The 22031-nt window shown below is 44.0% G+C and overlaps 2 protein-coding genes across 2 annotated transcripts; both read right to left on the reverse strand.

Moving 5' to 3' along the window:
• Positions 1 to 4187: 4187 nt before the first annotated feature.
• Positions 4188 to 8559, reverse strand: LOC143346501 (uncharacterized). Its single transcript, XM_076774640.1, has 3 exons — positions 8303 to 8559; positions 7772 to 7947; positions 4188 to 4582 (listed from the first exon to the last, which is right to left on the reverse strand). The coding sequence occupies exons 1-3, from the start codon at positions 8557 to 8559 to the stop codon at positions 4188 to 4190; spliced, it is 828 nt and encodes a 275-aa protein (XP_076630755.1).
• Positions 8560 to 19157: 10598 nt separating this feature from the next.
• Osi6 (DUF1676 domain-containing protein Osi6) lies at positions 19158 to 20631 on the reverse strand. Its single transcript, XM_076775109.1, has 3 exons — positions 20293 to 20631; positions 20088 to 20190; positions 19158 to 19507 (listed from the first exon to the last, which is right to left on the reverse strand). The coding sequence occupies exons 1-3, from the start codon at positions 20623 to 20625 to the stop codon at positions 19158 to 19160; spliced, it is 786 nt and encodes a 261-aa protein (XP_076631224.1). The 5' UTR covers positions 20626 to 20631.
• Between the last annotated feature and the right edge of the window lie 1400 nt (positions 20632 to 22031).

Genomic DNA, 22031 nt, shown 5'->3' on the forward strand with positions numbered 1-22031 from the left:
CCCCTAAGGCCATGGCCACAAAAAGAAATGAAACCTGTAGATTTATACAAAATAGACGTAAATTTGTAGGCTTCATTACTTTTTTGCCACTTTGCTATTATTGCTACACGCCAGATACGATCGATACCTGTCTCTGATTTAGTCTAAATTGTCAATCACTTCCTAGGCCAAAAATTTCAACTCGAACGAAACTGGTATCTATCTAATCTTCCAACATCCGCCAACCGTAAGTCGCTTACCCGGTGTGACCCTGATTTCCCCTCTGTACACTATCTCCCTAAGTCATTATCTAGACGACTAGTCGAGTCTAGAAACCCTAACCCAAACCCGGATTTAATTGTGACTCAGTTTTGATCTGTCACTCTCTGGGTCACGATACCTACCGAACGAGTATCTGCCACGTGATACGACGCGAATCGAGACAACGATGGTCCTCTGTCCGTCTCGCGGGAGATCGGTGTTGCAACCGACGTCCGGGTGAATTGAAACCACCACAACTCGTTTTAGCCCACGCCGCGAGATGCGTGCGTACAGAGAGCACTGTAACTGGACTGTCCGCAGCGGAAGCCCTGCCCTAGCTCTATATATCTGGTCAGGTGTACCTCCGTGGCCGGCGATATTCATCCCCACCCACCCGGCCGCGTACATACAGAACCATTGTGGGAGCATTTTCATTTGCCAAGGATCACTTGAGAGAGGATTGCGTCTCGCTTACCACCCGGCGGGGGGAAACGGGAGACCAGAGGAGCCAGAGTTGCTCGCCAACAGTAGCCCCCCACCCCCTTTCCCGAGATCCCACCAGCCTCCGAACCTGCCAATTCCGGTGAATCGTTTCGCCACTACCTCGCCCTGGTCGGCTCGATCTCGTTCAACGACGACCGGTTTAACCAGAACGGAATGATCGTCTCCGCGTTGGCCGCCTGACAGCCACGTGCGCGCAGTTCGACCACGAATGTGCGACGCGAGTCCTTTTGTTGCCGATTTCACCCGCGTTATCGGCGAATCACGATAAGTCTGAAATCGAAAGCGAGCCTGGGACGAATCCCGACCGTGGGGCGATTCGCTTTTCCCAGCCATTTTGTCCTGAGATCGGAATACCCGGGATCGATAGTTTAGGAGAAAGGATGTTGTTGACCGAGCACGATCTCGCGAGAGGGGACGCGTCTCACGAGTACCCCAGGTGGGGGTATGTAAAAGACCCAGTGGAGGATTTAGTTTGGAATTTGACTTTAGAAGAACCGGGTCTTGTAATTGCTTGCAGTTTGGAGCTTGCTAATCACGGTTAGAAGGAACGATCTAGATATGGATAATTACAGTTTGCACTGTGGTGTCCCGATGGTTGGAGCGGAAAGATGTCAGGATTGAGATCAGTCTCGGTTGGGGAGGGGGATCTGTCATACTTGAAGGGAACGAGCCAACTGTGTGTTATAGCTTATATTTGGATTTCAACGCGATGTTTCAGGTGGTAGGGCCTGGGATATGTGTCCGATGAGAGTTTTGAATTGAATGGAGATGTGTGAAATACGCCTAGAAGGAATGATCATGCAAATATGAGATAATGAGACGTTTGGCTGGAAGGAAGATTGACTGGTATCGTGCAATCTACAACATGTCTGAATAGGCCGATGAGTCTTAATCACTGTTCCGTGGCATACCAGTGCTTTGAAGTCGGCCACGTTGCGCCGTCGTACGAAATAACGTTATTCGAAACAGTATTATATTATTAATATAGAATTCGATATCTGTGTGTTTATGATTTCACCACGATTTCTGCTATTTCTGCTCGATCCAGATGAAATTTTGTTTAGCTGTTCCTTATATTCCGAGAAATATAGATTATTTAATTTGCTTGAATTATGATTGTATTAAATAAAATAGTCCCAATATCATCCATCTAATTTCTAGTTCAATTGTACCTTTATAAAATATCTGTTTATATTTAATCTGCTGTTTGTTGGAGGTAAATTTTATATTTATTGTTGCTTGTAAGAATCATTGTAATAGATGGTTCGAAGTAAGATCTGTGGCGCATGAAATGATCCTGATTTGTCGCTTCGGCTGATTGTCCGGAGGAAACCTGGCTTCAACGAAACAGACTATATCTTGTAATTAGGTTTGAATGGTCGATTCGATTTAAGAATGGGTCTCCGACAAATGGAAACAGAAATCTGCTGCTTTCTAATCATACTCGAACGAAACGATCCTTACCATGTTGCTTTGGCTAACCGTACGAGGCATACCTGACGTCAGGATGACAGACTAACATATCACAATACATATTGCTTAAGTGTTACGTGTCGATTTTATTAAAATTCAGTATACCAGGAGGAAAGTTAATTTTTTAGCAGTGTTAATCCATGTTTGGAAGGAAAAACTACCCTTCCTTCACGATTTGGGGTTGCATACCCATTAAAAATATAGCTTGGTAATTAGACGAAATGATCCTGGTGTGAAAGATCAGATTATATTTTCAAATTATGTTTAAATATACAATCCTAAACTAACAATATGTCCAACCATATCAACCATCGCAGCTCGCATAGAACGCTCCAACGATCCCGCTGCGTTAGCTTGACGCGTGACAAATTATTATAGATCCAGCAATCAGGTCTGAGCGCACGATTAGATCTTCGGACAAATTGTAGGCGGTTGAAAATAGACTGACGACGACTCGTTAATGAGATTAGTACCGTTAGGCGCTATCAGTCGGCCCGGTTAGCCACGTTTTCTCGCCCTGTCCTGAAGTCCGCCGCATCCTTGCCATTTTCGTCCTGTCTGATACTGCGTCGGTGTAGGTAACTAGGTCGTGCCAAGTGAAAACACGTTGCACGTAGATATACTCGTAGGTCTGACTAATAGGGGGAGGGGGGAGGGGGGGGGACATTTAATGCTCGGGTCCGCGAACGCAGTGAAGCGTCGGAAACCATCGAGCCAGGACAGAAATTTGGGGGGGAGGGGGGAGGAAGAGCTGCTGGCCCTGTTCGGGCCCGATTTCTTTTTCCCTCTTCCACGATTCTCTGAATGTTCCGTGGAATCATCGATCTCCCAAATTTTGTCGACCAATGCAGACCATTAGCACCATCTAGATAGAATTTTCGATCGGCGAATGCCAAATAGAAACCTTCCATCAACTTCGAAGCAAAGAAATTGAAATTATAATTGCCCCGATCATTCCGTGTCAAATTCCAATGACCTCCCAAAGCCGCTGGATCGGCTCGAGTCTTCCATTTCCGGTCGCAGGAGTCCTGGATGCCGGTGATTTTCTGCATCGCGATGTTCGTTGATGGACACGCGTCACGCGTCGCTTCGTCGCCGATGAAACACATCGTTGCTGGCCACGTTGCAGCCAGGTATGCAGGTTACCGGTAATCTATGCGTAATGAGGGTGCAGCGCGGAAAGAAACGAGTTTTTACGAGCCATTAAGCGACCGCTGAACGGAGCTGGGTCAGTAGTGGCATCGTGGAGGGACGCCCGTGCCTTTACGACGCGGTTCGTCGAAGCATGAACAGCCTGGAGCATAGCCGGGAATGCGGAGACGACGCGTACTTCCGACGGAGAGGCTCACCTCGCGGGAGTTTCTCGATTTTTCGAAAAAAAGTCGAGTTATCGATATACTTTCTACCGTTCGCGTTCGTTTCGGTCTTATCACGAGCATCAATGGATGCACCGGCGCTATCCACACGGCGACTTTCACTCGTTTTCATATAAATAGCGCCGAGTGGGTGGGGAATAATAGCACCCGGCATCGAGGGGAACCTCGATCGCTTTGGGGGGAGGCGCATTCTCACTCGTTTTGCTTAGATTTTTTTCTTTGGGACGGGACGCCAACGCGCCAGTTCGCCATCACTTTATTACAAAGAACAACGCAGGCAATAACAAATAGCACACGGAGGTGTTCGTTTAATGAAATAAATACTAGTGTTTTCTCAGGCGCGACGAATAAATAACAAGGCTCGCGTGACGCTATACATAGAACGAGTATCTCGCGGAGGTACTGGTTCGTTGCCTGGGGGAGGGCCGGGAAACGGATAACGGGTACGATAGAGGGCTTAACGGCTAGGAACAATAAATATACATAGATAGCAGAGAGCGGGGGATAGAAGATCGGAGGGTAAAAGAGAATGGAAACGAAAGGGAAGAGGCAAACGAAGAAAGTGAGGATGAGATATTTCTACGATGGGAGGCTTCACGCTTGTGGCTGAGGTTGATGGGCGCGATAGGCCAGATCATGGGCGTCCTGGGGGAGACTCCTAGCCCAGCCGTGGCCACTTCCGCCGGAATAACCGCCGCCGTAGTCCGCGCCGCCACCTCCATAGCCGCCCCCGCCGTGGGGGTCGTCGTGGCTCACCACGTGGCTGCTGCTGTGATGGGGATGCGACACCACTTCGTAGGTCACGTGCTTCCCGCTCGAGCTGAGCAGCTTCTTCAGACCTATGATGGCGGAGATCACCAGGGCTATCTTGCCGACTAGCAGGGCCTTGCCAGCGATAGCTGCGATCGCACCGAGGGCCAATGGCAACAGGGCTGCAGCCTTTAACGCCAGGGCCATCATCAGCGGACCGAGGATCTTCTGGGCCTTCTCTGTAAATTTTCAATTGTTAGTCTTGTGGTTTGGAGACGATTATACTTGATAAACTGCTCGTGAAGTATGTTGGAGATTTTTGGGTGAAGAAAGTTGGGAAAGTAACAAGTCCCTAAATTTTGAGACTCTGTTTCCTTTACTACTTGCGTGACTGTATCTACTTAGATTTTTGTTTTTTGTTTTCTTATGGTGAACGAAGACTTTGGTTTAAAGTTTAGGAAGAATTATATACCAATGATTTACAATATTTCGGTGAGGCATGATTAATTGAAATCTCGCTTCCAAGTGGAATTTAGTAAACATTGAAATTCAGAGGATTTCTGTTTATATTAGAATAGCTAAAAGTCCCGCTGAGGAATGACAAATTGGACATTGGATTTTGACCGGTGCATCGAATTTTAAGATCGTTCTTGAATTTGGAGAATTCGTACCAGTTTACGTTTCACGGTTTCGGAATTATGTTACGCGAAATATTAAATTAGTGGTTCGTACCCAACTGTACCTCTAACGGTACGGAATGGAATTCACCTGATACTAAAGTTCAAAGGATTTGCAATTTGGAGACTATGGTATCATTCTGTTGACTAATTACCTAATACTTAATCGATATTAAAATTGAAAAACTCTACCAGTGTTTACAATTTCGAGGTTCCAAATAAGAACTGTACCTCCATCGGTTCCAATTGAAAATTTCACACTAAAATTCGATGAATTACCAGTCCAATGAAACATTACCAAATCCAGTTATCCACGTATACCTCTATCAATTTCTATCAGAATTTTCCCACTGAAGCTCAAAGAATATACCCACTGCCTCTAACATTAAGTCTCTTGATTCAGCCAATAAAGAATCCTCTATCACAAGATTCTGTTCCATCTGTATATTTATCAGCTCAATTTATAATTCGCTACCGAACTCTACCAGGATTTACAGTTCCCAGGTTCTAGATCTCTCCACCAAGATGCTTCTATCAGTTCTGCCCGAAATTCGATTTAACCCTGGAACGCGATGTCTGTAATTTCCAAGTTCCCAGAGCCATGGAAGCTCTCAGTGTCCAGCTGACGGATTACGTCCAGAAGCTTCGGGTTCACGAACTAATTTACCGCTCAGCCGCGCAGTGGATCAACGTACCGTGGCCGTGGTTTCCCACCGATAGCGATCGCGCTCTCGAAGAGGCATTTCCACGCGGAACAATGTCCGAATACGGAACATTTCCCACGAAAGATTCTCGAAAGCACGCTCGGCTCAGGAATGCGACCCGACCTTTCTCAGGACGTCGCACACAGAGAAGCGAGGATATCTTTCGAAGTGGAATAGGCGAAGGTCAAGGCGATGTACCCCGTGCAGGATGGAAAGTATGTCAAAAATCTCGCGCGGCGAGATCTGGAGAGATCCATCCTTCTCCCTCCGTGTTCGCGTGTAACCCTCTCTTCTTCGCCCGAGGTGTTTCAAGGGGAAGCGGAACCAGTTCCTCAGTGGGTCAACGTCTCGATGCCAGCTTCCCCGTCGTCGTCGACGCCATTTAATAGAGGAACTCGCCATCGACAAAACGAATCGCAGTTATCTGCTCCGCTGCGTTAATTACGGGGACCGAGAGGTTCGCTGGCACGCTGGTCTCCTAATTAACTACTAATACCGAGCAGCTCGTTACCGTAGAATTATTATGTTTCTCGAGAATCAGGTTTATGGAAGAATCGATGGTTCGATTCATCGAAATTCTAGGAAGAAGAGGCAAAGCTGGCTTTCGAGGATTTTTGTATCATGGACCGATTTTTGGGGGAAATGATAGTCGAAGGAATTGAATATTTTGTGGTATGTTTGGATAGTTCGATTGTAGAAGAGATTCTAGATTCTTGAATAAAGAGAAGAAACTCTTTCGACGCTTACGTGTAGAACAAGATGGCGTCTATAGACCAGTTATAGTTGAGGATAATGTTATTCTATTTTATTTTCACCTTTCAACGAAGTCATCTTTAGCCACGATTTAGATTACAATTTTTGTGTCACTGTACCAGCATCTGTCAAAGTAGTTTTATACTATTCATTAATGAATCGCGGCACATTTATTGTGTAAATAAACAAATAGATATCCGTATAGTTGTTTTATTCCTTTCTCGTGTTTTTTAATATTTTCTTTGCACTGCACTTGATTTGAAGATGGCTTCCTTGAAGGTTGAAGATATTTAATATATTCAGATAAGTAAGAATAAACCATTTGAACTACCACGAATGATTATTGTTGATTTCAATTAATATTTCCTACAACTGCGACAAATACTCTGAATGCAAATAGGAAACTAAATGGAGCTCACCCTGAGAGAAAGTTATAGTGGCAAAATGTATTTCTTTTGCTCCTGTAAATCTATGAGATAATATTGTGGAACGTTTGTATATATTTTTGTTGATATTGAGCAAAATCACTGAGCTAGTTTCATTTTTCGACTCCCAAAAGGTCATAGTTTAAATCAAACCAGAAGCTTAATTATTATACAATTGGATAGAACAAATATTTTTGTTTTTGATTGTGTAAAAATGTTAATGTAACCTTTGAGTATTGTGGGAATGATGAGTTGATAACATTTTTTGAATTTCAGTTCAACTTTTTTGCACGATGTTTCGATCATAAGTTGATACAATCCTCTTTAAGTGTAAGAAATGCTTGAAAATTATTATACAATTAAATGCAGTGTAAAAAGCACCCAAAATTCTTTCATTCTTGGGCCTTATTTGGAACTTTCATAGTGTTTCAAATTATTACAGAGAGAAATTTATGTTATTCTAAGCATTCCTATTTGTTTAAATATCCATTGCTTTATTATTAACAAAGAAATGATTCCATGTGTCTCTATAATGATCATGTAAGGATCCATGACACCTGAAGAGGAACTTATAATCGAAACATCGTAATAAAGAGTAAATTAACTCTATTATTTTGCTCTATATGTATACAAATCATCATCACTAATAACTACTGTCAAATTCCATTAATTTTACAAATGAGTTTGTTTGATTGAAAAACTAATTTCTCCTACCTTCTACCTTGCTGGAACTCTAACCTAACCTTGGGGTTTACAGTTACAGAAATTGAATCTAAAAATCTGAGAACTTCTCGATCCTAACAATCTTAACCAATTCTTCACTGATCACAAATCTTGCGTCTTCTGTAGGACAGGAGGTTTATACTCACTTTTCTTGCCACGACTCTCGACGGCATTGTCGGTGAAGTCTTCGAAGCTACGACCAGCGGATTCGATGGCCCCGAGGATGTCGGTACCCTTGAGATCGACCTTAACCGTATGGGTCCTCAGGAACCTGCCCATTCTATCGAACAACAGCGTCTCCAGGTCGCTGGACTCGATGGACCTGTGGAAACGCAACGGAGCATTAACATCCCCGCCTCGAGTACTGAGAAAACATTAAAATCCAACCGGAAATTCTGTTGGATCCTCGAACTAATAGCTTCTGCACTCGAAGTCAAAGCTTCCGAAATGATTATCACGTTCATCTTCAGCAATTCGCCGACGTTTCGCAATCTGGAGTCTCCAGCCCTGAAGATGCAGACTATAACGTTTGCAAAACGTCGTCGAATCGCTGAAGACGAACGCGACAACCATTCCAGAAGCCTCGAGACCTCGAGTACAGACTCTGGCCTCGAAAGCCTTAAACCTCAAATAGCTTCTGATACGATTAAAAATTTCAGTGCGATAGGAAGACGGACCTTGGGGCGCCCTCCTCGGCGTTGGACGTCTTGACGACGGTAATGCCGTCCGTGAGCGCGATATCCTCCTTGTCGGCCAGGATCTTGTCCACGTACGAGAATACCTTGTACTTCATGCAGTGGACGGATTCCTTCTTCAGACAGTCGCTGTAGATGGTGGCCATCAGGTCGTTGTCGCTTCCGGGCTTGTCGTTGGCGGGCAGCGCCAGCGCCAGCACCGGAAGTAGCCACAGAACGGTCACCGAGTACATGCCCATGTTCCTCGTCAGGTTGCTCGTAGAACTTACGAGGAAGAAGGAAAACTATAGTTCGTATCCAACTGGTCTGCGTTCGCGTGCCCTCTGCTACGTCTCCTCAGTTGCGGCTCGGTGAACGTGGACGCAAGGATGCGTCGATCGAACCTCGTGTGTTACATCCAAAAGAGGTTCCATTGCTTTTATACCGAGGTATCGCACGAGGGGAGACCCCGTGAGTCCACGGGACACCGAGAGTTCGCGTTCGCTTGGTGCTCGCACTCTCTTCCTCCTTCTCACGGGGCTCCCCTCTACGGCTGGTCGACTCGTCTCCGATGCTCCTCTTGCGATCCCCCTCCCCCGCTCGAGTCGCCATGGCCCCTCTTCGAGCGAGTCCTCGGGAGCCCGGGCTCGCCTGGGCCCTCCTCTCCCTTTCGGAGCATCCATCTCCTCCGCGGTTATTTCGGCAGGGCAAAAAAGAATCGCTCTAAGCGACGACAGGGACAGCGACCACAGGGAGGACCCAACAGGGAAATAGGAGAGGGCCCCACTTGCATTTTCTTCCTCGTTCTCGTCCCAGGCTGCCTGCGCCGGGCGCCTCGTTTCCTTCTTCTTGCCGCCTGCAGCAGACCTACTTTGGGCTCCATTATGGTCCCCGTAGTAGAAGGGAGCGCCCCCTCCCCTGTCCAACGTCGGGCCCCGCGAATGAGATTCAATGAGGGAAATCCACGGGAGTCGGGGTAGGGTGAAACCGTCGGCTCCCCTTGTGATTTCTCGCACGACTTCACGTGTCTCGTCGCGATTCTCCGCCTGCCCATTACGCCGGTAACGTCTAAAACGCTGCTCCGGACTAATGCGTCGAAAAATTAGGCTAAATCGACGCGAGGACGCGACCCGTGCGCACCGTGGATCGAGGCTTGGGCAAATTGGGCCCCAAGGGGTACCGACCCGTATATGTGTTTCGCAGGTAAAATAAACTCCTTATATGGCGAGAAACGTAACCCGTTTTTTTCGACGCGTGTAAAGAATTATAAATGGGGTTTTTTTTTGCAGGAGGAGGTATTTCTTTCTGATTCGTATTTGATTTGATTAAATTTAAAACAGTTTTAACTAAATCAATTTTGTAATGAGGAAATAAGTCCTTTTACTTTTACTATTTACTTTGGTTTGATTATCGTATGCTCATTGAACTACTATACTACACTATTTTAGTGAAATTTTAGTAATAAATAAGATGCAGGAATCGCGTAATTTTATTTTGATAGAATTCAGCTGCTTACTGACATCGAAGACCTTCCCTCAAAAGAGTAATCGTAATTCCGATGAACGAGGAGCAATACTAAGTATTATTTCGAGGCATATATAGAGTAGAGCAATTGTTATTTAACAACGAATAGAAGATTTTAATTAATTCGTAAATTAGCTTAAAGACTCCATTAATGGATTCTGATTTACGAACAAATCTGGAATTTTAATTCGGTATTCGTGAATCAAATTCCATATCTACGTGTCTGCATTTCATTAATTTTGCACTTAACAAAAAAATTTTGCATCGACTAAAAAGTAGAAAATAAAACAAATGGATACAGGTATACATTTAGTTTCTCTTATTTTTGCTATTTCTAGAAATCCTAAATCTTCTAAATTCTACTCTATGCATAATGCTACTACAAGAAATAATAGAAACTAGATACTTATGCTAAATCGGCGTTACGTTGTGGTTCTACGTTCATATAACTGCTTGCATAGTTACAATAAATCTCTTAACATTTCACGTGGCGGTTTCCAAGGCACAAGTTTATCTTTATCTTTAATATTCATTCATTGTTACACTTCATATTTAATTTTAAATATATTACTTTTACAGAATTTAAAAGCGACCCCGTTTAAGACTTGTAATGAAAACTAGAGAATTCATATGTTGTAAATTGTAGAGCAGAAATGTTTTAATATATTTTTGTAACTGGCATTAAATATTTAAAAGGTGAAATAAGAAAACGTTACGCTTTTTAATCCAATTGCAAGTAAAATCTCGCCACTTACGTGGTTGAAAGTAATTTGACACGCCAACTACTATTATATACTTGTATTAAAAAATAAATTAAGAGTTTATTTACTTGAATAGGTAAAGAGACGTTTAAAATGAACCTGTACAATTTCTTATTTCAATGTCATTCGATGCGTAGCGTCTCTGGCATAGCGTGGAATAGATTACTCCAGGAATGTACTGTAATTGTATTACCAATTGCTGGTCGCAATTGCGATGCACACTCCGATAACCCTTTTGCATTCAACTGACGTGCTCTCAGCAGTAAATTTGTACTGTTGACAACGGAACACGTAGATCGTGACCAGGAAAGACTTTTCTCCGTCGTCCATTGCTCGTTTTCTCCAAGAGCAGAAAAATCGAAGAACGTCCTCGAGATTTATTGAACATTGAACCAATTGTAAAGGCTGATAAGTGTTTAACAAATCATAACGTGAGTTTACTGAATATTGGACAAATTGTACTCGTTGATTACTGAATGTTGAAACAATAGTTACGTAAGGGTTGCTAAATATTGAACAAAATGTAGTAACTGGACTGTTTAACCAATTATATCCCATACGTATTGATTGAATATTTCACCGAAGAAGTTTACTGTAACCTATTCGCGACCCACTGGAATCGAGAATAGGCAATTGCTGAAATTTAGTGATCGAAAGAATGCGAACAATCTGCGTAGAGTCATCCAAACGTGGCTGAAAAGTTGTCTCGAGCAGGTCGACGCTGTTCCAGAACCGTCTTCGAGCTACCTAGACCGGTCCAATGTTGCTTACAGTTAACTGCGATACAGTATCGTTAAATTCTTTCCTCGAGGAGGACATTCGACACTGTTTTAGGCCAATTTGGACATTCCACTTGGGGCCAAGCCGAAACTATCACCAATTTCTCTTAATCTGTCTATAAATTTCCCAACGTGTCCAGAACCAGAGGTTACACATTTTTGATGGAATAAACTTCAGTAATAAATTAATATACGTTGATTTTATTGGTTTATATCACGAACTAACCTGCTCGTCTATAAAAATTAAAAGTTTTCCATAGCAATTTAACACCCAGATTTCGACGATGCTTCTCACCAGGCATTGAAATCACCCGAACAGGGGTTTAGATTAATTGCATTTACGATTTTTCTGCTCGAAATCTAACTATACTATTAAGTTATTTGTTTCGTTATAGGATTTGTGGTTTATTACCCTGTAAATCTGGAAATTTTAAGCACTTCATCCCGAGAATTGATATAAATAAACTTCTTTTTCTGGGAACTTAAAAATCGCCACGCTGAGAGTATTAAAATTGTTCAAAACCTTCTGTAAACAAGTCGAAACTCGTATCTCACCCTCGACTTGTTTGAAAACTGAATCGTTCGTACCAACGTGAAACAGTAATGTACCTCAATTTACGATTTTTAGTAAAATAGGACTCATTGCAATGCTGTGGGGAATCTTTCATAGCTTCGAAACATTTTGCACTCAAGAATTGTGGTATTTTGGAATATTTTTGTTTACTGTCCACCACAGATAAGTCTATACGAGTCCACCTCTGGAGATTTTGATTGAAATATAGTAATATTTCTGGTAAGCTCCGAAGAGGCAGTGTATCGAGTCGTAGTTATAAGGATTAACAGAAACCACGGTCGATCGTTAATTATCTCAGACGACGTCGATCCGCCGTCGAAAACTTCATCGGGAGATGATGGACGCGAGATATTATCTCGGGAACGGGGTCACTCACCCATTTACAACTGGGTCGAGCGTCGGGCGTTCAATTTCGGCTGGCCTGTCTCTCTTTTCCACCTGACTCCATCTCGCCTCGACTCCATTCGCTTTTTTCATCTCGCGTCTCTTTCGCGCCAGGCTTTTGAGAGACGTTCTCCGTTCCGCCTCGTTTCGGGGATCAAGATCGCCCGGTCCATGAGAGCGAACGTCGCTCCAGGCGAAATCATCCACCTGACGCTTCGTCGATGTCTCCTGCGGGGCTGGGACTATTCGATTACTTCGTATCGAATTGCATACAATTCCAATTACACTGATACCTAGCTTCCTATCAGCTTTTATCAGAGACTCATTATTTCGTTAATAATTGACTCCACACAATTGTGACTGATGTTCCTCCAGAAATTCTGTTCCTATTTTATTTTAGGCTGTTGTCCTTCCAGAAGATAGTATCTCCAATCTATACATCTACGATACCTTGATAATAAATCACTGTGATCGGTGGTCGAATCGTTGGAATATCATCGATACGTATTGTGTCATGTTGATCTCTGGTTTAAGGGTCGTTGGAGACCAGTTTCTCGTCGCTGCTAACGGGGACGTTATAGTTAGAGAACGCTGGAATCAAAGGTTAACAGCTCGCGCGAGAGGAACAGACGCGGCAGCACACTTTCGGCCGATCAAGAAAGTCGCCGAAAGTCGAAATGCTCATCGAAAGTACGCGGACGCACGTGTGCCATCGCGAGAGAGATCGACGCGCGTTGAACGTGTTACAGGGTAGAACGCTTCTCTGTACCGTCCATTAGGCATCGAGATGCGATTAGAGGCCCCGGTTTCCGTCGCAAGGCGCATCGTTTAAAATTAGGTTTGGCGACTGGTAGATCGAAATTTTTCTAGAATATCTCAACGCCCTGATGAATCAAATATTGGTAATAATTATACTTCGTTCGAAGGTTTAAGCCTCGTATCATGATAAAGAAATCATCATGCGATCATTCCCCAAGAACTAAAGAGGATATATAAGTTTTTGTGACAATGTTCTCTTAAATGGTCAACCACTGGTACACTTACCTTATGCGAATGGGGTCAACTCGCCTGTAGTTGATCAAATAAACTATTTTCTATGTTTTACCGCCAATTTCTCGCTTCTTGCACATCGCAGGAACGATCGCGACCGCTCGAAGGGCCCTTTGGACGTCGCAATAGCGATTCAGAGGAATTAAAAATGACAAAGGAGTCGTATTTTGCGATTAAACTTTCGATATTTTACCAATTTTCTAACACCCAAATTCAATTATAAAAATATTCCTCATCAACGACGATGATTTTCCGCAATGGAGGACACGAGGCTTGCCGATTGATTATTTTTAATAAAAGCACAAGAGTTTATTTATGTAAAAATATTTGAAGTTTGTTTGTAGTATTCGAACAGTCCTAGGCCTGTCTGTAACGCTACCTCCATAACTGTGAGAAAGAGTAACGGTCGGCTGGTGATTGTTGTTTCGAAACAGTCGGTGAAGTTCAAGGTGTAGCCATGCACTTGAGACACTGGCATGAGTGATCAAGAACAATGACGCCTCATGAGAGCCGCATACTAATGCAGAGACGTCCACGAAGATTTATTTTCCGAAGAAACGAAAACTTTCATTCGAAATTATTCAAGCGACTATCAAACCGATGTATAATATTATAACAAAACTGTCGTCTACACAGAATTTACTATAATAAAATCCAGCAGTCTTAGACATTACTGAAACGAAGCATTTAAAAATAAATTGTTAGCTTTTTCTTAAATTCCCAAAATCAATCAAAATGAAAGTTAATTCGTTCGAATAAAATAAAAGTTTCAATCGTTTATAAAATGTAGGAATATTTTCAGAGTAAGAAAAAGTGTTTGCTCAAACGTTTCATCTCGTCTTTATTCCCGACTTGTGGACGTTTTTACTGTTCTTGGCATACCATAACTAATTCTATTCAGGTATTTACACTCGGCGAGCAAGATCTAATGTACGAGCTTACTGACTTGTATACATCTTTAAAATGTTCCATGAATCATTTTAACCCATTCTTTCGAAGCAACAGCGTGCATTGAATATTCCTAGTAGCTCTCTCTGCGAAGATACGGAAACAACTGGAACAACGCGAAACAAGGTCAAACAGGACAAATATTTATGCGAAAATAAATTGATTTCTTTTCACTATCTTTGCGTAATCGATTCACTTCGAAATATTACACAGATTTTTTGTAAAGATCTCGGAAAATTGAACTTTGATTTAAAAGATTGTCGAACTTTCGACGATCGACCGGAAGGGGATTCTTCCGCTGCAGATACGTCGACGAAAGAATCCGTGTCGCGCTTTTACCAGACTCTACGGCACAAGTTTCCCAAACTTTTTCAGTCACGGAACACTTTTTACCATGCGATATTATATTTACAAAACGCCTACGTTCGTTTGTAACTATTTTCACTTCGAAACACCATGTCCCACTAAACACGAAGAAAGTCATACAAATATAAATCCAAAAACTTTTCTTTTCTCGAGATGTATACACCTTTCGATGACGTGAAAAATTTTCACGAATGTCTGTCACGCGTGGAATTACGAGCACCGTCGACACATTTCGCCGTCAAAAGTAAATAACGCGGCAGAGCTCGCTATTCTGGCATCGAAGACAGCGTATATGGCAGTAAATCACTCTAAGTTTCATAGTTAAGACAGCGTGTATCGTAGTAAATCAGTCTCTCTCTAAACGTTTCGTAGTTAAGACAGCGTATATCTTAGTAAATCAGTCTGCGTCTAAACGTTTTATACTTAAGATAGCGTTATCGGGATGACTTATTCCAATGTCGAGCAGCCAGATATTCGCTTCGCGCATGGAACAGCTAACGAGGACACCTTTTCACTTTTTTTTCCTTGCATTTCACTCTGAATTCGATTCTGCAAAATCGAATACTCTAAATTGCATATTAATGTTCCTTTCTAATACATCTGTACTCGTAAATAAGTACGGAATCGAATTTACGAATATTTCAAAAATACGAAATACGTGTCAGACTCGTTACTGCGCGAGATGGGGTTAACAAATTATAGTGTTTACAATGGAGATCGTGTAATTGTTATATAGTGGGCTGAATAGGCTCCGTGGGAGCCAAAACACGGTGTACCGTGATTGAAATCATGGCGGCCGCGCATGGAAGGCACCGACGATGTCCACCGTCGACATTAACAACTATCGAGCGACCGGTATGCGGCTAATAAGGCACTAGGAAATCCAACGGCGGCCCGTTGAATCCAGTAACCCAGTGACGCATGAGAAACTGCCGGGACTAATCGTGACGTGAGAACCGTACCGAGATTTAGATACGAGCCGCGCTCGTTCGGCCCCCGGGACTTTAGTTTACGACTCTCTAATAACGAGATAGAGGCGCGCGTTACGAGCACGGTGAAATTCCGCTTTTGTGAATCCAAAGAAAGCCACTATTCATCCGTTTGCAGATCCGTGACGACCACGAGGCGCAGCGCCAATTTACAATGATCGTTGCTTTTTCGCTCTCCTTCTTTCTGTTTACATCGCGTTATGCCCGAACAGTTTTCATGGACACCGTGAGCTCGTTCCGATTTTTCTGTCCGCGTTCCCTCAACGATCGAAATTATCGGACTTTAAAGCAGGCAGAATGTATAAGTAACCGCAAGAACGGAACCATTACAGAGGGAAAACGTTATAATGTAAAATAAAAATTAATCGCGAGAAAAGAAGAAACGAAGTTCACAATTTCCAAGGATTAAAATTTTGTTACTCGAGAAGGTTGTCGATAAAATACTGTTGTAAGAAACAGAACTAGGAGGACTAGGAGCGTTTACTGTGGAGATTTCCTGGGAGAGGCTCGGTTCTGGAAATAAAAGGCACGACAACAGGTTGCCTGAACGCCGAGTCGCGATTAATGCACCGTGTCTCTCCCCGCGTGACTTCACCACTAACGAAAGTCTCCTCTTCCTTTCAAAATAATTCCCCATCTTTTTTCCCGGGGATCCCTCGCGATCCTGTCGCGGTACAAGCGGACGTAACGAGCCGTGACTCTAGCGATCTTGCTCTCTCGAGTCGTTTCACCTTCGTTCTATCGACCAATACGATCTTCCATCGTTAATAAACATTCATGCAAATTGCAATTGTGGTTCGCTGTAAGCCGTCAATCGCTTTCGACTTTCCAGAAGAAATCATTGACGTCACCTACTGTGTTCCGCGCACGTAACAATAAAAATGTTCGCGCGAATATAGGTCCCTGGCAAAGATGCCAGACAGAGCCTCGAATGCACTGGGGACACCTCATTTTTCTCACATTTCTCACACTCTGCCAGATTACGCATACGTGAGCTCGTAGAGTTTATCGACAAAGGCAAACTGACACATGCTCTCTTTCTCAATTCTCCAAAACTGCCCGAAGTAATTTCGGTGCTAATACTTCTGACAACGTAACAAGATTACTACTTGCTGCTGCTTGCCTCTGCTGGTCTCTGCTTGCCTCTGCGTGCATGTACTGACCACTGCTGATACTTCTGACAATCTATTTAAAGTATTCTCATCATTTTTACTTTTATTTTCCTCTCCAAATCATTCCCATAGTTATAAATGTAAGAATGATAAGAAGGCAAATGTGAGCCTTCCTCTCTTGATTCCCACGAGATGGTCCGAAATTACTTCGGGCAATTTCGGAGAATCGAAAAAGAGGGCATGTGTCAGTTTACCTTTGTCGACTCTCCGAAACTCTACGAGCCCATGTACGCGTGATCTGGCATAGTGTGAAAAAATGGAATGAGGTGTCCCTGGTGCACCCGTAGCTCCGTCTGGCATCTCTGGTCCTTGGCTTTGATCTCGAGCTACCTGCTTCCATAAGTCTCGATTTATATCATAAACGCTACCTTATTCTAAGCCTGATTTTATAATCAGACGATTTATAACCAAGATTTTAGAACTTTAACGATCTTATACTATCTAACAGACAGCAGATCGAGGCGTTTCAATTTCCATTAACGTTCAGTACGTGTACCCTAATTAAACGTGACGGGTAAATGGGTTAAACGGTATCAACGGCTCAATCGTCGTAACAGAATGACGCATCGATCCCCTGGAGGCGTCACGAGCAACATACGTCATCGATTCGATGCATCGGCTAATCAGCATCGACGCTGGCCCAGAAAGCGCCGCGCAAAAATCATTTTTAGCAGCGGCCCCAGGACCCCCCACTCCTCTTACGATGGAAGAAACGGCAATTTTACGTCAACCTCCTTTCCAGACGCTCATTTTCCTCCTATCTGGGACTTAAAAGACATCGGACGCGGAAGATTTAGTAGAATGTCCGTCCTCTCGACCCGATTAAGAATGACGAACGCGAGCCTCGACCTCCAGGCGCGCGGGACACAAGGTGCTCGCGCGCGCACGTCAGCCCGGTTCGACCGGATATGCACCTTGCCGGTGCACTTTCCCCTCGCCCGTACAGCAGTTCGCATTTCCATCTCGACGTTGGCTCCGCACCGCCGAGAGATCCTCTCCCGGGGCCGGTTTCGAGGCCGCGCACTTGAAATTTCGCCGGTGAAATAGCGAAAAAAGAAACCGTTTCGGAGGTTCCTGGAAGGTTGGAAAGTCGACGGCGGCGCGTGATTTCTCTTTTCGACGTGGATCCGGGAGGATTTTCGGCCGTTCGTCTTTCCATGTCGATCCCAGCGTATTCCGCGCTCAACATCCACCAACAATCTCGAAGATATAGAATCGACGAATTATTTAATTGCCACTCTGTAGCTTGCTAAATACTTCTGACAATTTTTCGAACAGTAAAGCTAGCTCAATAAATTTAGAATGCTGGCGAACTGTTTGCTCCAGCCTCTGTTTTCAGATTTCTATGATATTAATATAATATTTACCCTGGATGTTTTTGAGATACAGACTTGAAATTTGTACGGTGGCAAGGTGGAGGATTCTGGATTATGCTGTAAAAATTTCAGATCGATAGCGCGAATGGATTTCTAGCAACTAAATCGCGAATACGGACGGTATTCTGGTGGTATTCTGAAGCTGGTGACTTCGACGCGTGGGCAAGCGAGCTCTCGGTCATTTCAAGACGTGGGTAAGCGAGCTCTTGGTGATTTCAACGCGTGGAGACACCGTGTCGTGTTCTATCGACGTTCCCCGTCGTCTATACTATTCAACTATTGTAATAAACCATGCGAATCTATACGAATAAACACATATTTATCGATTCCATGCGTGCCACGTTTTCTATGTCTTTTACCATGTCGATTAAAATACCCAACGATGTAGTCAATACTTAGTCTTAAGTTCAATTTATGACGAACGCAGACGATAAAAAGAAGAAGAGATCTTCTCTTCGAGCAGAGGGAAGTGGTGAATGAAGCGAAGTAAAGATCTTTATAAAAAGTGTATTTAACTGATGGAGAACTCGGTGTTACAGAGATTCAGTGAGTATTTCGGAGTTCGTTTGAGTAGTTCTGGACTAGATGGTCTTCAGCTGCGATGAGGGAGTGGGGGTATTGACGTTATACCATGGTGCGTGGCGCCGTAGGCCGCGACAACTATTGTCACGCTCGAACGAACGAGTCCGATATCGTTGCGACTAGCCTCTTATGTGTTTTGATTCTGACGTCGTTTGATTGTCCATTCTATTCGTGCACGCATTACATCGGCGATTACGATACGTATTATTTACATCGGGTTCCGCCCGCTTACTATTAAAGGGCTGATAAATAAACAATAAATATACCCTCCCAGTGGGGACGCGGAGTGGGAAGGAAGGAATGAAGGAGGTGGAATGGAAAGGAAAGGAAATTCACGGGAATTAATTAGAAAATTAGTGATGATAGCCGGAGTAGGCTTGGCTCTGCGCGTATCCGTGACCATCGTCCCAGGACGACCCACCGGAAGACCATCCACCGGTTGAAACAGGGGCTGACCATCCCCCGGAAGCCGGACCGCTGCTCCAACCATGGTAGGGGGTGACTTCGTGGTGACCTCCCTTGGCCCAGAGCGACTTGAGACCGATGAACGCGGAGATGGCGATCGAGATCAAAGAAACGAAGATAGCCTTCTTAGCAATGAAGCCGGTGACGAAGTATGCCAGGGTGGCCAGGGCTCCGATTTTCGCTTTCGCGGCCAGTAGGAGGGGCAGCAGCTGCTTCAGCTGCTTCTTCTTGCCTCGACCTGGAAACATTGAGTAAACGCACCGTGTTTGAGATCAGTAAACTCCTTTGTGGATTCATGGAGCTATTAGAGGATCTGGTCTTTAACCGTCGTAACACTTTTATCGAATATTTAGCAATTTTCACTATGGTGAAAGCGACTCTTTGGATCGTAAAGCACAGTACAGACCAGGTTAGAATTATATACAACTGTCTCTATCGTCTCGAGTTTGAATTTTGGAGTTCGGTGCAAACTTCGACGTTAACCCTTAGTTACTTACATATCAGGATCTTAAACTTTTATCGTTACATTTGGGAAAGGAAAATGTACTTTTACGTGTTTGGATTTAAATTAAGAATGGCAAAGTTTGGGACCTCGATTATTCGTCATGGTGTTCTGAAATTGTAATTATTCTCATAAACAAAATTCAACACCTCTAATCTACGAATATAATTTTATCCAAATAAAATGCTCCTCTCCCCAATGCAGCCCTCGTGCTAAAGTCGCTAAAGTAACCAAGGATTGAATATTTCCAATGTTATTATCTGAACAATGCACTTCTAAAGATTGCTCGAAGTTGTCACCCTGATTCGAGATTTACCTTCGACGACCAGATCGACAGCCTCCCTGACCTCCTCGGGGGCAGAGTCACTGAAGGCGCGCGCGGTGGTCCCGATCTTCTCGATGATGGGGGTAAAGTTTATCTGTAGAGAAACAGTTGCATCAGATCGACGTCGTAGAATTTACGAGAACGACACCGGGACTGTAAAAACCGTCTCTTTCGAAGTTCGTGGCGGTCTATTTACCCTGAGACTGCGCCCAGCGAGGAACTCTCCAGCCTCCTCGGTCACGAAATTCACAAGAGCGTCCTGCCTGTCGGAGACACTGTTGGCTGCGTCGATCTCCTGGTCGTAGACCAGGTCCTTGCCAGTCCTGGACGTTCTTCCCTGAGCATCCGCGCTCTTCACCAGGCTAACACCACTGAAGATCTCGAAGCTGTCCATGTCGAAGAACTCCTTGGCACGCCTGTACAGGCTCTTCTGCACGCAGGAGATACTGTCCTTCTCCAGACAGTTGTCGATGTTTTGACCGGCCGCCAGGGCCGCGGTCATCAGCAACACAAACGCGAATAACTTCATGACGATTATCACCAGATAGTGTGGCTCGAACTAGAACTCGATACTCCGTGTTCGCGGTAGAGCGAAAACTTTATTTTGGGAAGTTGATGGGCCGCCCTTTTTCCGAAACCAGTCCCGTCCGTAGTGAAATTTCGTGTGGTCCATCGTACAATCTCTTTAGCTTATATTTGGCGGACCCCTCCTCTACCGCCGGCAGCGTCGCCGCCCCACCTCTTTGCTTCTTTTTCTTCTTATTTGCCTTGCATGAGTGTCGTCACCGATGCTCGTCGCGGTCGTCGCGGCACGTCCGGCCGGTTGGGCCTGCCCGACCGACGAAAGTATTCGCCCGACGGGCCCGGATAGGCGTTGGAGCCCCCAACACGCCGCCCAACAGGCCCCTCGACCTGCGACCTGCCTACGACGGCTCGCCTCGGGCGAGAAATCTTCTCTTCCGTCGTTCCCTTTTATCTCTAGGAAGTTTCCACAGACGTACGATCGTTTCGACTATTAAAAACCTCAACGAAAATTAACCAAATCCTAGCCAAATCTGGCTGATTTCTAGTTTTTGGAGGGCAGCTGGTGTTTAGGGTGATTCTAAGAAGAATCCATTGAAAAATTCTAAGATTGGGGATGGTTCAAAAATAATTTGAAGATGAATTTAAATTCATTATGCAGCGATCTACCAGGATCAAAGTACTCTCGAAGGCCTAACATGGCTAGGATCTATGAACTTCCAGAAGGTGACGCAAATACGACCTAGAATCTCAAGACGACTCAATGGCGGCCTAGATGCAGTTAACAGACGCTCTAGAGGATGTTTATTTGATCAAAGATCGCGGAATACTCACTTCTGGAGAGGCTACTCTTTATAATTTAGTTCATTCTGATTGGTAAATGGTCTTTTTGAAAAACATTATACGTGTGGTTACTTGCTTCTCTTTTTACTTTCTGTTTTTAATTAAAAAAGGATTTTCCTTTTCTCTTTTTCCTTTCTCATGTGCTACTATTTATCATGTATACATTTATAATCATATTCGTCGAGTAGATAGTCGAGATTTCGATGTATCTATTATATTTCCACGTTGTGCAACTTTAATTAAATACTGTGTATTGTATGTTCAAGTAATTTTAACCACCGGCCTCGGAAAAAGTGAACGCTTAGTTGTTAATGCATCTCGTTTTCTCGAGCTCCTACGAACATTACGAAGCCTCGTCTACCAATTATCGAGTATCCTCCAATTAATGACGCCTCCGGGGAGAGCGGTAAAACGTGTACAGCTTAGTAGCACTAAACGCAACGGATAAGATCCAGGCAGAACAATTCGAAATCGCCTCTGAAAGGAGATCGACGTACTCCAAAACAACTACACAGAATACCCATGTATATTTACCTCTATTTTATTTTATATTTCAGTAATCATTGGTTA

The sequence above is a fragment of the Colletes latitarsis genome, chromosome 10, assembly GCF_051014445.1.
Source record: "Colletes latitarsis isolate SP2378_abdomen chromosome 10, iyColLati1, whole genome shotgun sequence".
Taxonomy (NCBI): domain Eukaryota; kingdom Metazoa; phylum Arthropoda; class Insecta; order Hymenoptera; family Colletidae; genus Colletes; species Colletes latitarsis.